The 16,216-nt window shown below is 50.8% G+C and overlaps 2 protein-coding genes across 2 annotated transcripts in view; one reads left to right on the plus strand and one right to left on the minus strand.

Annotated features, from left to right (window-relative positions):
* The window catches only part of LOC139047052 (choline transporter-like protein 1), an 86,071-nt gene that overhangs the window by 17,812 nt on the left and 52,043 nt on the right, over positions 1 to 16,216 (minus strand). Inside the window, exons 12-14 of the mRNA XM_070521003.1 lie at positions 13,184 to 13,290; positions 11,369 to 11,509; positions 10,311 to 10,423 (exon numbers count right to left, since the gene is read on the minus strand). Of these exons, the coding sequence (XP_070377104.1) occupies positions 10,311 to 10,423; positions 11,369 to 11,509; positions 13,184 to 13,290 (361 nt within the window). The remainder of the gene's footprint in view (positions 1 to 10,310; positions 10,424 to 11,368; positions 11,510 to 13,183; positions 13,291 to 16,216) is intronic.
* LOC139061426 (uncharacterized) lies at positions 7 to 8,764 on the plus strand. Its single transcript, XM_070541416.1, has 4 exons — positions 7 to 993; positions 1,120 to 1,137; positions 7,009 to 7,642; positions 8,760 to 8,764. The coding sequence occupies exons 1-4, from the start codon at positions 7 to 9 to the stop codon at positions 8,762 to 8,764; spliced, it is 1,644 nt and encodes a 547-aa protein (XP_070397517.1).

Below are 16,216 nucleotides of genomic sequence, written 5' to 3' on the forward strand. Positions count from 1 at the left end.
ACTGAAATGGATAGTGAGACGCAAGGCGCTGCGCAGGCTCCGAGCACGACCGATCCAGAAGCCATGGCGGTGAGACGCCTGGAGCTGGAGCTGGAAAAAGTGCGCCTACAGCTAGAGTGCGAGCGCATTGCTCTACGGAGAGTGGAGCTCGAGCAGGCGAGCAGGCCGCCTTCGGTGTCGGAAGGAAGCGATCGGCGCGGTGCCATCACGGATGGAATAGCGCAATGTGCTCAAGTGCTTAAGGCATACCGGTTGCCGTGTGACACTGACGTTCCGATATGGTTTGAGGAGGTCGAAAAGTTGTTTACATCTTTTCAAGTACCGGCACATAGCCGGGTACATTTGATCATGCCTGCGCTGGCCGAGCGGGTCCGTTATCTGTTGCGTGGCCTTAATGATGAGGAATGTACGGATTACGAGACTGTAAAGAAGGCAGTATTAGATGAACTTAAGCTCACGCCAGCTAAATACTTGGAGAGGTTTGAAAAGGCATCTAAACGAAAGGAGGAAACTTGGGCTCAGTTCGCGTCCCGCGCGAGAACTTATGTGGCCTATTACCTTCAATCTCGAAATGCAAACACCAAAGAAGCTATGACGGAGCTTATGGTCGCTGACCGTATGAAAGCCAGTCTAAGCTCAGAAGCCCTTGAATATGTTCTTTTGCGGGAGGGCGAAGATTGGTTTAAGCCAGTGCAGGTGGCGAAAGTGCTCGAGACTTTCGAGCAAGCTAAAGGGAAAGGACGAGCAAATAAGCCAGCCGCAACAGCCTCATTGCCGCAGCACGCAAAACTAGCTGGCCCGCAGAGGACAAATTTAAGATGCCACGTGTGTCATGTACAGGGTCACCTAGCCAGAGACTGCCCAAAAGCTTCAGATAAAGAACCGCAGGGGAAGCCACCGACTGTGCAAAAACAAAGGGTACAGAAGGTTGCTGTTGTAAGTGAAGAACCTCCACCAGAGCAAGAAAGGGTGCTAAGCGCTAGAGTACATGTCGTAGCTCAATATTGTCACGTGGTGGTGACGTTAAGAACACAGCAGCAATACTGTGATAGACAAAACGAACTTTTATTGGGCGAACCTGTGCCCACAAAACAGGCTACACTTATAGCACAACGATAGCGGCGAACACGGTCGGCGATCGTCGAAAATCTGATCAGCGGTTCAAGCGCGTCGGCTTTTATACACAATCGTCGAATGTTCCAGACTAATCGTTGGCACCCGCGTGCCTTCCATAAAGTTCTACATCATTCGCGTCAGGCAAATAAATCAGATAACACAACGTTCGGCAACAACAGACTGCGGATAGAAGCATCGATAACTTTCCAGAAACTTCGGATACATTCAAGCGCGTCCCGCGCTGTGCGATACGATTTCTTAGGCGGTGAAACCTGGTCGCCCGATAAATATAAATACACGTGTCAATACCCCCCTCTTAAAAAGCATCGTCCCGATGCTACAAAGAGAGCGAAACACAAAGGGACACTTATTAAACATAACAAAACAACGAAAAGAAATAAAGTCCAAAGGTCAGTTACGCGAAGTGCCAAAGTTCGTCAACGCTGGTGGTACGGCTTGAGCCGCACAACGTGGACAATTTCAGGTCGTGAGCGGCGCCGCTGTGACAGCGAAATGCCGTCTGGCACGACCTCGTAGTCCAGTGCACCAATACGTCGGATGATCTTGTACGGTCCAAAATAGCGATGCAAAAGCTTCTCGCTCAGTCCTCGTCGGCGTATAGGGGTCCAAACCCAAACACGGTCACCGGGCTGGTACTCAACAAAGCGTCGTCGGAGGTTGTAGTGTCGGCTGTCGGTCCTCTGCTGGTTCTTTATCCGCAGGCGGGCGAGCTGTCGGGCTTCTTCGGCGCGCTGGAGATAGCTAGCGACGTCGAGATTTTCCTCGTCAGTGACGTGGGGCAGCATGGCGTCGAGCGTCGTCGTCGGATTCCTGCCGTAAACCAGCTTAAACGGCGTGATCTGTGTTGTTTCTTGCACCGCCGTGTTGTAAGCGAATGTTACGTACGGCAGGACCGCATCCCACGTCTTGTGTTCGACGTCCACGTACATCGCTAGCATTTCGGCGAGGGTCTTATTCAGCCGCTCCGTAAGACCATTCGTCTGCGGGTGGTAGGCCGTTGTACTCCTGTGCCTTGTCTGACTGTAGTTCAGAATGGCTTGGGTGAGCTCCGCTGTAAAGGCCGTTCCTCTGTCGGTGATGAGGACTTCTGGGGCACCATGTCGCAGCAGGATGTTTTCGACAAAGAATTTCGCCACTTCGGCTGCGCTACCTTTCGGCAGTGCTTTAGTTTCAGCGAAGCGGGTGAGGTAGTCCGTCGCCACGACGATCCATTTATTTCCGGTTGTTGACGTCGGAAAGGGTCCCAACAAGTCCATCCCGATCTGCTGGAATGGTCGGCAAGGAGGCTCGATTGGCTGTAGTAATCCGGCTGGCCTTGTCGGCGGTGTCTTGCGTCGCTGACAGTCTCGGCATGTTCTGACATAACGGGCGACGTCGGCGGTCAGGTGCGGCCAATAATACTTTTCTTGTATCCTTGATAGTGTCCGGGAAAATCCTAGGTGTCCAGCGGTCGGATCGTCATGTAGGGCGTGCAATACTTCTGGACGAAGTCCTGACGGGACAACAAGAAGGTAGTTGGCGCGGACTGGGGAGAAGTTCTTCTTCACGAGTAGATTGTTTTGAAGCGTGAAGGAAGATAATCCGCGCTTAAATGCCCTGGGGACAACGTCGGTGTGCCCTTCCAAATATTCGACGAGGCCTTTTAGCTCCGCGTCTGCCCGTTGCTGTGCAGCGAAGTCTTCCGCGCTTATCATTCCGAGGAAGGCGTCGTCATTCTCGTCGTCTTGCGGCGGCGGGTCAATGGGGGCGCGTGATAGGCAATCGGCATCGGAGTGTTTTCGTCCGCACTTGTAGGTGACAGTGATGTCGTATTCTTGTAGTCTGAGGCTCCACCGCGCGAGTCGTCCTGAAGGATCCTTTATATTCGCTAGCCAACACAACGCGTGATGGTCACTGACGACTTTGAATGGCCTGCCATAAAGATAAGGGCGAAATTTAGCTGTAGCCCAAACGATGGGGAGGCATTCCTTTTCGGTCGTAGAATAGTTGCCTTCCGCTTTTGACAGCGACCGGCTAGCGTAAGCTATCACCTGTTCGACTCCGTTTCTCCTCTGGACTAGAACGGCACCGAGGCCTAGGCTACTGGCGTCAGTATGGATTTCTGTATCGGCGTGCTCGTCGAAGTGCGCAAGTACCGGCGGCGACTGCATGCGTCGTTTGAGTTCTTCAAATGCGTCGGCCTGCGGTGTTTCCCACTTGAACTCGACATCACATTTCGTTAGATGTGTTAGCGGCTCCGCGATGCGTGAAAAGTCCTTGACAAAGCGCCTATAGTAGGCACACATGCCAAGGAACCTACGCACTGCCTTCTTGTTGATGGGTTGCGGGAACTGTGCGATTGCAGCTGTCTTTTGCGGGTCTGGACGGACACCAGATTTGCTGATTACGTGGCCTAGGAACAGAAGCTCATCATAAGCGAAGCGGCATTTTTCCGGCTTCAGAGTAAGCCCTGACGACTTGATGGCTTCAAGTACTGTCGCAAGCCGCTTGAGGTGATCGTCGAAATTCCCGGCGAAGACGACGACGTCATCCAAGTAAACGAGACAGGTCTGCCACTTCAGTCCTGCTAATACTGTGTCCATGACGCGCTGGAACGTTGCAGGTGCCGAACACAGTCCGAATGGCATAACCTTGAACTCGTAGAGGCCGTCTGGCGTGATGAAGCCGGTCTTTTCGCGATCCCTTTCGTCGACCTCTATTTGCCAGTAGCCAGACTTGAGGTCCATCGATGAGAAGTATTTAGCATTGCAGAGCCGATCCAATGCGTCGTCTATCCGTGGGAGGGGGTATACGTCTTTCTTCGGGATTTTGTTCAATCGACGATAATCGACGCAGAAACGTAGGGTTCCGTCCTTTTTCTTCACTAAAACAACTGGAGACGCCCACGGGCTTTTCGACGGCTGGATGATGTCGTCGCGCAGCATTTCGTCGACTTGGTGTCTTATAGCTTCGCGTTCTCGCGTCGAAACTCGGTAAGGGCTCTGGCGGAGTGGTCGAGCGCACTCTTCTGTTATTATGCGATGCTTTGCGACTGGGGTTTGTCGAATCCTCGATGACGTCGAAAAGCAGTCTTTGTATCGTCGAAGCAGACTTCTGAGCTGTTGCTTCTTAATCACGGGGAGACTTGGATTTATGTCGAAGTCTGGCTCGGGAACTGCGGTCGTCGGGGTAGATGCAACAGAATCCGAGAGGACAAACGCATCGCTGGTTTCCTGAAATTCCTCGATGTATGCGATCGTCGTGCCCTTGTTGATGTGCTTGAATTCCTGGCTGAAGTTTGTCAGCAACACCTTCGTGTTTCCTCCGTGCAGTCGAGCGATCCCTCTTGCGACGCAAATTTCACGGTCGAGCAGTAGACGTTGGTCGCCTTCGATGACGCCTTCTACGTCAACGGGTGTTTCGGGGCCGACCGAAATGACAATGCTGGAGCGAGGTGGGATGCTCACTTGATCTTCGAGCACCCTCAAGGCGTGGTGACTACGAGGGCTCTCCGGCAGTATCGCTTGATCTTCCGACAGCGTTATTGACTTCGACTTCAGGTCGATGATTGCGCCGTGTTGGTTCAGGAAGTCCATGCCGAGTATGACGTCTCGTGAACACTGTTGGAGGATAACGAAGGTGGCAGGGTAAGTCCGGTCATGAACGGTAATTCTTGCCGTGCAGACTCCAGACGGCGTGATGAGGTGTCCTCCAGCGGTTCGAATTTGAGGGCCTTCCCACGTAGTCTTAACTTTCTTCAACTGGGCGGCGATGTGTCCACTCATGACGGAGTAATCAGCCCCTGTGTCGACTAAGGCAGTGACTGCGTGTCCGTCGAGAAGCACGTCGAGGTCGGTGGTTCTTTGTCTGGCGTTGCAGTTAGGTCGTGGCGTCGGATCACGGCTGCGTCGTGTTGAACTGAAGTTGGAACGTCGCGTCGTCAAGTCGTCGTTCGTCGGTGTAGTCTTGCCTTCCTGACTTCGTCGGTACGGCGGCGTGTCGTTGTCATGTCGTCGAGATCGTTTCGTCGTCGTCTTCGTCGGCGGCAGAGGATCTTCGTCAGTTCGACGAACAGCAACCGCACCTCCATCGGTTGCTGCTTTTAGTTTTCCGGATATGGGCTCGCTGACCGGCCCCGGGCTGGGCCAGTGTATGGTCGGCGCTGCGGCGACAGGTAGCGGCCTGGTGATGGCGAACGGGACGGCCGTCGAGGGCTCCACTGAGTAGCGGCGAGGTAATCGGCGATGTCACGTGGGCGCTCGCCAAGCTGTGGACGCGGCGCGTTGACGGCGAAACCTCGCAGTCCCATCTCCCGGTACGGACATCGTCGGTAGACGTGACCCGCTTCTCCGCAGTGGTAGCAGAGCGGGCGATGGTCAGGAGCACGCCAGATGTCCGTCTTCCTCGCGTAGGTGCGCTGGGCGACGGGTGGTCGTGCTGGCGGCGGCGGCGGCGGACGACGAAACTGTGGCGTGACAGGGCCCTGGCGTGGTCGCGGAGGGGGTCCTTGACGGCGTGCGACGGCGGCGTAGGTCATCGCTTGCGGCTCACGCTGCGGCGATTCAGGGGCTAGTCCAAGTTGTTGTTGGAGTTCCTCACGCACGGCGTCGGCAATCGAAGCCACTTGAGGCTGTGATGATGGGAACAGCTTTTGTAGCTCCTCCCGCACGACAGCTCGGATAGTCTCGCGTAGGTCGTCGGCGGCCAGTGACTGAACTCCGGCGATGTTTGTCGAGGTCGCGCGGCGGTCGAATTGCCGGTTTCGCATCTCGAGTGTCTTCTCGATGCTGGTGGCCTCGTGAAGAAACTCGTCGACGGTCTTCGGTGGGCTTCGTACCATTCCGGCAAAAAGTTCCTCCTTCACACCACGCATCAGCAGGCGCACTTTCTTCTCCTCGGGCATTTCAGGGTCGGCGTGGCGGAAGAGACGGCTCATTTCTTCCGTGTAGATCGCGGTCGTCTCATTAGGTAGCTGCACCCGGGTTTCCAATAGCGCTTGGGCTCGTTCTCGGCGTACGACGCTTGCGAATGTCTTGAGGAAGCTGCTTCGGAAAAGTTCCCAGGTCGTTAGGGTGGCTTCTCGGTTCTCGAACCACGTCCTGGCCGCGTCTTCCAATGCGAAGAAGACATATCGCAGTTTGTCGTCGCTGTTCCAGTTGTTAAACGTTGCGACTCTCTCGTACGTCTCAAGCCAGCCTTCCGGGTCCTCGAAAGTTGAACCACGGAACGTCGGAGGCTCCCTGGGGTGCTGTAGCACGATGGGCGATGCCGGGGCTGCCATTGGGGTGGACTTGGTGGCAATCTTTCTGGTCGCCTCAGGCAAAAGTCCGTGCTCCGGGGGCAGTTGTTGAAGACGGCGGCTTGCTCGATGGTCCGGGACTGCGTTGGTGTTGTCTTTGCGTTCCGGGCTTGGATCACGGCTTGTCGGGGGCGTCCGGTACATGGACCAAAAGCACCTCCACCAGATGTCACGTGGTGGTGACGTTAAGAACACAGCAGCAATACTGTGATAGACAAAACGAACTTTTATTGGGCGAACCTGTGCCCACAAAACAGGCTACACTTATAGCACAACGATAGCGGCGAACACGGTCGGCGATCGTCGAAAATCTGATCAGCGGTTCAAGCGCGTCGGCTTTTATACACAATCGTCGAATGTTCCAGACTAATCGTTGGCACCCGCGTGCCTTCCATAAAGTTCTACATCATTCGCGTCAGGCGAATAAATCAGATAACACAACGTTCGGCAACAACAGACTGCGGATAGAAGCATCGATAACTTTCCAGAAACTTCGGATACATTCAAGCGCGTCCCGCGCTGTGCGATACGATTTCTTAGGCGGTGAAACCTGGTCGCCCGATAAATATAAATACACGTGTCAATATGCTAACTCGGGGAGGTCGAAGCTGGACCTAATCCCTATCATGTGCGGGGATATAGCAACGGAAGCTGTGTTGGACACAGGCAGTGAGATAACGGTTGTCCGTAAAAGTATGTTGCCCATCGATTTACAGGAGCCATCACGAACAGTAAGACTTGAGTCGGCATTCGGAAACACCATTCGAGCTAAGCTAGCTACGCTGCCCGTAGGCATGCATCGCCCGGGGGCTGTGATACAACCGCAGAGGATCGATCTGGTGTGCGCGGTTACCGACGAACTTGCAAACGGGGTTGACTGCCTGCTGTCAAAGGAAGATTGGGAACTACTACGGGCGCAGGAAAAAGAGGAGTTTGGAGAGGAAAATATTCCGCGGGCAGGGGTCCGATCAGTCGAAATGGTCGATTACACTGAGCCGGACTGCGGTCTAAGTTTCGAAGAAACGACAGAGCAAATGCCTAAGTTGCAAGAGAATAGTTTCATACAAGATGTCACTGGGGTGCCCAGTCAGCGGGAGCTAGAACTAGCCGAGAGTGTAGCTGAGTTGACAGGCACCGAGTGCCAGAGCAAACATGCTCTAGTTTACAATAGGAGGGCACGGACTAAAGAATTTAATGTCGGGGACCAAGTACTCATCTTTGACACAGGTTGGGCAACCAAGATAGCTGCCATAGTAGGTCTTGTGCCACCTCACACAAAGAAAGAGTTGCGAAGTCTGTTGGGGCTTTGTGGGCATTATCGGGACTATGTCTCAAACTACGCCGACGTGGCGAGCCCGCTTACAGCTTTGACAAGGCGAGGGGTTCCTAATTCAATTCCATGGTCGGAAGAAGCGCAGTGCGCGTTCGAAAGTCTGAAATTAGCTCTCTGTCAGGCTGTCGCCATGAACACGCCTGAGCCTCATCAGCCGTACTGGCTATTCACTGATGCGTCAGCGACGGCGGCCGGTGCCTGTTTAGCTCAAATTTCAGCGGACGGAGAAGAAAAGCCGATCGCTTTTGCTAGCCACCGCTTTAACCCGACACAGGCGCGCTGGTCGACAATAGAGAGAGAAGCCTTTGCCATTATTTGGGCACTCAAGAAATTTGACTACTGGCTTTTCGGAGCAGTGGTGAATGTTGTCTCTGATCATAACCCACTGTCATATTTGACAACCAGCACCCCGCAGGGGGCCAAGTTAGCAAGATGGGCGCTTTCACTACAGCGCTACAATGTAACGGTGCGTCACCGGAAAGGAACATGTAACGCCAAGGCTGATGCATTGTCAAGGCTCTCGAATCGTTCATGGGAGCCAATCGAGTAAAGAGCAGAAACGAAAGGATAGACAGAAACAGCCATGCCAGCTGGGACAGGCGTGAATGTTCCCGTTCACCCGAAGAATGTGTGTGTGGGACAGTTCAGCCTTGGTGGAACTTTCTGTGGCTGTTGTCGTCTATGTGTATGAGGGTTATAAGACTATGGACATACTATGTATATAACCTGCATATGTTACTTTACTGCTGTTGTGCCGTGCAGTGCGTTGGAGTGTTCCTGTACATACATGAGTGTTTCTTTTGCATGCTCACTGTCATGAATGTGTTGAGCTTTCGCCCTTTTCTTTTGTCGCTGTGAGAAAATTGTTTTTTCTCCGTGGTCCTTTCAGTTAATTTTCCTGTTCATTACGGACTCCGCAGCACCCGTGTTGGGCAGCGTATGTCAATTTTCTTTGACGACGGAACCTTCAGAGCCTAAATCTTATGATACAGCGCCCTTTGGCTCTTGTAGTATAGCTGGGAACATTGTAAGTCCAGTATACTCTTTAGGAGGGACGTGTAAGGTCGCTCTGATTGTTCGGGTTCTTAAGTCTCACGAATCGGCCTCGTGCTTTGTGTATAGAGAGGGGGTTCACTTCCCCCCATGTCAGCGGGGCGACAGTTGCTGTGTTATGTGGGGTCACAGGCAACGCGCGGGGTTGGGTGACGCGTCGCGGCAGGTGCCAGGCGGGCGTGTGCCGATTACTGGAAGTCAGTATTGTGCGCACGATGTTGGCAGTCCGCCGACGGGTCACACAGACCAGCCTTGAAACGAACCGCTGTACAAAAGGTATTGTGGGTCTGGCGCCCGAGTCCCTGACTAATTGGAGGCGCCGCCGAGGTTAAGAAGGACTTAGCAACTCTGACTCCATGCCGCATGCAGTGAGCATGGACCTAATCCTCTACGCGTCCGGAACGTAATCGCCAGCCTTGTTGTTGGGTGCGACTGCCTGCGTGGTTTCGAAGACCAGCTTACCGTGCACGCTGTAGGAATGCGGTGCACACGTAAAGAGTGCATTCGCACGACGGCGTCTTGGAAACACGCACTCAAAGAACTTTGTCTTGTAGACAATAAGTTTGAAGGACAAGGAGGGTCATCCGTCTCCCAGACGGCCAAACTTTGAGTACAGCGGCACTTCGTGGTGCCGGTGCCCCTGCTTCCGAGACATTTGCAGCCTAGACGCCGTTGGGATTTGAAACGGTCTAGCGATAACTTGTTCGGGCCTGGCGTGTTTTGCTGAGCCGGTCACTCGCTACGGAGAAATGAGAGGGCAGCGGAGTTTTGGCGAAGAAGGAAAAGAGCTTTGTTTTCGAATATGTTTATTTTTAAGAGTAAGCCCATCCCTGTGGGTTGTGGCTTAACAAACGGTTGACTCTGATTGGCAACTGAACCTGTGGGACGGGCCAACGGCCCTACCGCCTTTTTTCTTTGTATATTTGGGCTATAAAAATCGGGACGACATGCTGTCCCTCAGACTTGGCTGAAATCAGGATTGCTGATAGATCAGTGAGCCTCCGTACTATGTACGTTAAAACGAGTCTGGGCTCTAACAGTCATTGAGACAGTAGAAGAGTGAGACTTTGTTTCTCAATTGTTCAAGTTTGTAATGTATTTGTTTTACCTGCCATGTATATAGAAAAGTTCACGTATAAATATTTCTTGTACATCTGACCTCATCGTTTCCTGCCTGCGTTTGATCAACAACTGCCGATCATCATCCGAGAAGCTTCAAGTTCCAACGGTGAAGCGAGGACGGAGAACGAACGAAACTTTACTCCTATCTTGAAACCAATAGTACAACCAACTTGGGTCAGTGGGTATGCGACGCTGGGTATGGGGCACTTTTGAGGGAACCTCTTCGATGCCGATTGGGTCGCTACGCGCGCCTGTTCTACAAGGTAGCTCGCAGTACGTCCCATGGCTGCAGCTCTCCGCCGTGGGGCGGGATTCAGTATAAGCAGATGCGAGTCACGCCTTTAAAGACAGTCTTTGTGAGTCCATTGCTGAGGACGAGATGCTCACCCATGATAATGTAGGCCTTGCGGTTAAGGTGCATCAAGAATCGGTCGAGGCAGCTACAACACGGCCTCAGAATCCTGGTGGCTGACACCCCCACCTGAGTCTTTTCGTTCAAGCTATAAAAGAAAGCATTTGGAACATAGCTTTATATAAACATAGCTTAGATATAGCGTCATATGTATGTTTTCTTTTTTTAATTCTGAACTATATGTGGCTGGTTGAAGTGGTGTCTCTATAGCTATTGCAGACTTGTACGCACATGCATAAACAATGAATTATAAAGCCTAACTCCGACCGAAACTGTCGCACTAAGTGCGTGTCGCGTTGTCACGTTGTTTGTCATGTTGGCTGCATTTAGGGCAGTGATAAAAATGCTCTTCATACTAATGAGCCATCAAAGGCACTCCTAAACAAATGTTTTCGACTACCTACGTAACAACGTCTGGAAATCTGTCACTAATTTTCTGTACATTCAAAAAGCCATGTAGCAACTTTCGTGCCACTAATAAACTCGTTTAGTTACCCAGCCTCATTAATTGCGATGAAAGCCGAATCGGCATGTTTTGAAACTAACTCAACAGAGATAGAGGTAAAACAATGTTAACTTTGTTCGCTAAACTAAGCATATGAGCATGCACAACTGCGTACACGGTGTACTACACTGTTAACCTTGCAAAGCAGAAAACAATTAAAAAGATTCGAGCAGCAAACCCAAAAGAGCGGGAGAGAGAGGGAGAGTTTGCACTCTCGTTAATGATAGCCTCTCAGGAGGCGAAAACTGACTTGACGCGCGCCATGCTTATATGGTATTCCGCAAACATCATAACAAATTCTCTAATGTCTGATTTTCCCTTTATTCATTACTTCTCTCCACCTTGCGGGTTTCCGCAGCACTACTAGGCCAAATAAAAGAGCGTTTTCTTGATTTGACACCGTTAATGTGTGTTCAAACTAGCACCAACACCAGCAGCAGGGAACAACCATGGGGCTGTTACTCATCTGTTCTTTCGAGTACATTTTGATGAGCGTTTGTCGGCGACTCCGTGCCCCTGCTCACTCACACGAGACGTGAGCCAGAGATGATCGCCCTCAGGGGATCCGCGACGACGAGTACCAGCGAGCCATAGATGACCGAGCCCAGGTGGTAGCCAACCAGAAGCTGCATGCTGCGCATCACCGGCGCGCTCATGTGCGTCTTGTGCCTGCGCTGGCATAGAAGTACAGGGCGACAGCAGTGCCCAGATGATTTGCATCGGAATCAAGAAAGAGAACAACGAAAACGCAAGTCTAATTGAACAAGTTTGGCTCCTGTTACATCCTTCTTACTCACTTTTTCCTTGACGGAGTGCAACATTACGACGCCAAAAAGAGAGAGCACTTCTGATTTTGTTTTGTAAATGCAACTGAGACAGTCACTAATTTGCGTAAAGACTTCTTCAAACATGTTTTATAGTCCTATTATTCTCATTTCTTTTCACTGACGATGCTGTTTGTGAGAAGTCCATACAATGGATATACAGAAATCTCTCACGAATATCTTTATTGAATTCGACCAGCACCCAGACGTGTACAGTTAACGTGTATACATCAAAAGAGAACATGTACTTCGGCTTACATTTATATAATTGATCAAGAACCGTGTGGTACTCGTTGTGGTGTTTCGAGTGCTCGCAGTAACTGCGCGACGCCGTTCTTTTGCGATGCATTGGCAAGAGCTCCATGTGCCTCGCCTCCCTGCCTGGACGGGATGGCCCGTGGGTCATAAAACACTGTTACTCGGCGGGCATCCCGCACCCGTGAAGGTCAACGAGCTTCCCCCATTGGCAGAATTTCTGGCAGGATTGGGCCTTGCTTGCGCGCGCTGTGGGTACGCACGCTAGGCGAGTGCCGCATCCAGGCTTCGGAAGGTGTGTAAGTGTTCACCGCGGCCGGTGGCAGTCCCTTTGTCTGCCACCGGTCGATGGCAACTTTGGCTTCTCGAGGTCCTGGCCTCGACATGCGCGCGCACTCTTTTGTCGCCTCGATGACCTCAGCTAACGCCTTGCGACCACGCCCCCTCTTCCTTCAGCCCTTTCACCCGCCTGTTCTTGTTTCTTTCACTTTCGCTTTTCTCTGCTCTGGCTTGTACAATGGCAGGCGCTGGCCGAAGCGTAGGCTGCCGTTTTTAGACTGGGTTCTTTGTTCTATGTTTCCTCTGTTGCGGCGTACCGTTAGCGGCCACCGGCAATCACTTGTCCTTGTTGTATAGAAATTGGATTCCGATTCGGCGGCGTTGTTAAACTTGTGTTGTATCGAAGATAAGAATAGTAATGAAGGTCGCATTGTGATTACCGGAGAGCTTCACCTAGGGTCTCCCTTTGCTGCGTGCCCTTTCTCGCTAGGACTTCCTGGTCTCGCGTGGTGGTCGTTCGGCGTGCGCGATCCAACCGTGTGCGCTGCGAGCGCGGTATGACACCACATCGTTAAAGGACCACTTCTAGAAGACTCACCAAACTAGTGCGTCTCGCGTGCTCTGGTTACAACGGGATTTCGCTGCGCACAGCGCCTGTGTGTTGCTACAGGAAGTGCACACGCGGCGTCAGTTATGGAGGACAACGCGGCATTCATGAACTTTTGTTACACGTGACAATTCAGTTTTCTTAAGTTTTCGAGGAACGCAATTTGTGTAGCTGTTCTATGTGGTAATTAAGATAAAGGAAGCAGTGGTTAACATAATATGGCGACTTTCTTGGCACAAAGCTCAGCTCCAGAAAGTTAATTGTCCTGTCGGCTCTGTAAACAGCGCCACCCAATCGAGCTACCCAGAATTGGCGTGCTATACAAAAACTGATGTCGGTGGGTTCCTATGTTAAAACTTATTTCAATGATTAACTCACCTTGTAAAATACCAGGCGGCCACTGTGCTGGCTACAACGAAGTGTTGGCAGCTGAGGACGATGTTCGCCAGCCAAAGGAATAATAATACGTATGGCGGGCACATGGCCTGTCATCGGAGACAAATAGAAACAACTCATCAGGTAAAGATGCAAACAGAGCAAGATGCCATCACAATATCAAACGTTATGGTGTTACTAAAGAGCTCTTTTATGGAGTGATGATTTTGTTATTAACTTTTATTTAGAGTTGCATTCTCGAGTGATTGTAGCAACCATGAATGGAGGCTACGCTGATAGAGGTGCTGTGAAGTACCTTTGGATACATGTACACGCAAAATGGCAGTGGTGCGATTTCATTGCAGAACAAATGTGCCTTGTTCTAATGAAAAGCCCGTGAAGTACTGCAGCATACCTGCATACGTGAGCTTTAGACACAAGGCGATGAAGGTTTACTTTAAGGCCAGCTTTAGCTTCAACGTCCAAGTACATTTAAAACGTACAAGCATGGCAGCAGCGCACTACACATCCACGTATAGATATTGCGTCTGCTTTTGCCTTTGCAGACCCAACCAGCGTGCTCTTGCCCCATTGGACGTCTGCAGTGCCCTGTGTGTCTGCGCTACAACAGTGATCGGACGTCACGGGGATGGAGCTACTCTTCCGCTACTGCGCAAGGGCCAGACGGGTGACAAAGTGCAGCATAAAAACATCACGGAACGAGCATCTCTCACAGTTCAACAGCAGTTCACTACATAGACACTTCGAAATAATTCGTATGCCTCTGCAGGTGAGCAGTATACGCTTATTAAACAAAAAGTCATTGAATATATGCACCGCTGCCGAACCTATCACCTTTCTTGCACTTTTTTGCTTCCTGTTACCTGTTTTATTTAGTGCACTGACGTGCAGTTTTGTTGTGCTATGTCGATGGAGGCTAAGGCCTTTGAAGATTTGAGGCGGGAGCTCAGGGCAGACTTCAGGGGTATAAACGCAAAGTTTCAAAAAGTCACTCAGCTGTAACCAGAAATATAGCAGGTTCTGGAAGTCAAGCAGTATCTTCGCGCTGAGAATGCCAAGCTATCATGCCGAGTTGATGAACAATATAAACGCACAAATAACACTGAGACAAAGGACATTCCACTTGAAGGCGAAGCACTAAGCGTTATAACGCAAACTGACGAGCTGATTAAGGAAGAGGTCTCAGAGGCTAATATCGACATCTGCCACCGAATGCCTACTGCTCGACACGATGGAGAAAATATTATTGTTGGTTTTGTCCGAAGAACTAAGGGAATGCCTTTCTTATCAAAGCGAAAAATCCAGAATGGGTGCAAGGTCACTGTGCTTGGAATCATCCTCGCAGGTGTTCCTAAACGAACACCGCACACTGTATGGCGAACTACTTTTTGGTGACGACGTAGAAAAAGAAGGAATTGCGATAGCGGTTCGTGTGGCCAGCTGGCTGAATGGTGTTCGTACGCTAGGATGAAAATTCGCCAGCTATTCGAATGGCCAGTATGAAAGATGTTAATAAGATGACAGCGGGAACACCATGACTTTCTTCTCTTCGGAAGCCCACTTGATTTCACTATATGAACTATTCATATTGTGATGTCCAGTCGTTCAATAAATTAGTCCATAACACCAGTATATACTACTTAATATTTTCCACCGAAATGTGCTGGCCATAAACCAACAAAGACGGCAAACTGAACTGCTTTTTCAGGTCAACCGCGCACAAATTTTATATCTTCTTGTATTTTGAAGCATGGTTTAGAATGGTAGCCTCCCGTACTGAGAAAATTACACATCATATGGGTTGTATCATAAGAAGCCAACACTGACACCAAGGACAACGTAGGGGAAATTACTTGCACCTAATAAATGAAACATGAAAACGGATAAGTTAATGGAAATTCGGGTGGATGAAAAAACAACTTGCCGCAGTTGGGGAACGATCCCACAACCTTCGCATTTCGCGTGCAATGCTCTACCAATTGAGCTACCACGGCACCGTTTTTCCATCCACTTTCTTATTTATGTTTCCTAGTAGAACCCTGGGAGTGTTAGCCAGCGCCCCCACTCGCAGACCTTGGCGGCGGATGTGGGACAACCTTTCGGCCACAGGCGTCACGAGAATGTGATGTATTTTTGGGTGAAAGCAACCGGTCAATAAACCCACACATTCTACCTGAAGGCATCAATGTTGCCGGATTCGAGACCCTCGTTATGTAATAAACGATAAGAAAGGGAGTTAATCCAGGGGCCCGATTTTTGTTAGTCATATCAAAGGCACCCAACAAACACTGACACCAAGGACAACATAGGAAAAATTAATCGTGCTTAATAAATGAAGTAACGAAACACTACGCACTTACACTACACATACATGCTTCTCACGCTAAAACGAAGCGCATTCATCAGCGCAATCATCTTCGCTGTGCAGGAGCAATATTTGTAGCCAGCATTGGCAACTCGGGATATGGAATCAAAATTTACCCGCGGTTTGTAAGGTCGCTGCTCTTGAGTGCTTGGCACTCTGGGCACATGGGCGAAATCTTCTTTCAAGTTGTGCCATGCGTCTATATACGAGGCATCACGGCTGCGCGCAGTGCAAGAGCAGCTACCATGTCGCAGTAACGACTTGGGGCTTTTACAGCACCGTCCAACATCAGTGTAGCCGAGCGTGCGCCAGAACAGTAATCCACGCGAGTAGCGGCGAATGAATTTGACGCCAAGGTTCGGGTGCGAAAGAGGGCGTACAGAAAGGCGATAACTGGAAAAATGCAGAGGAAATCTTGTTAGGTTTGTAGGATTAACTACTATATATGCAGTCTACTAAAGGTGCGAGACTTTTACTGTTTCACAATGCATTTTTTTCCTTTTCTACTGCATACTGCTTCGTCCCTGCGGGGTATACAGTGGGTGCGGACTACCTAAAGGTACTTAACTTTCAGACCCAAATTTACCCTTGCGGGCCATACACCGGGTGCGCCTATAGCCTGGAAATTAGAGTACTTATATGTATCGTAC

This window comes from Dermacentor albipictus, chromosome 6, assembly GCF_038994185.2.
Source record: "Dermacentor albipictus isolate Rhodes 1998 colony chromosome 6, USDA_Dalb.pri_finalv2, whole genome shotgun sequence".
NCBI classification, from domain to species: Eukaryota; Metazoa; Arthropoda; class Arachnida; order Ixodida; family Ixodidae; genus Dermacentor; species Dermacentor albipictus.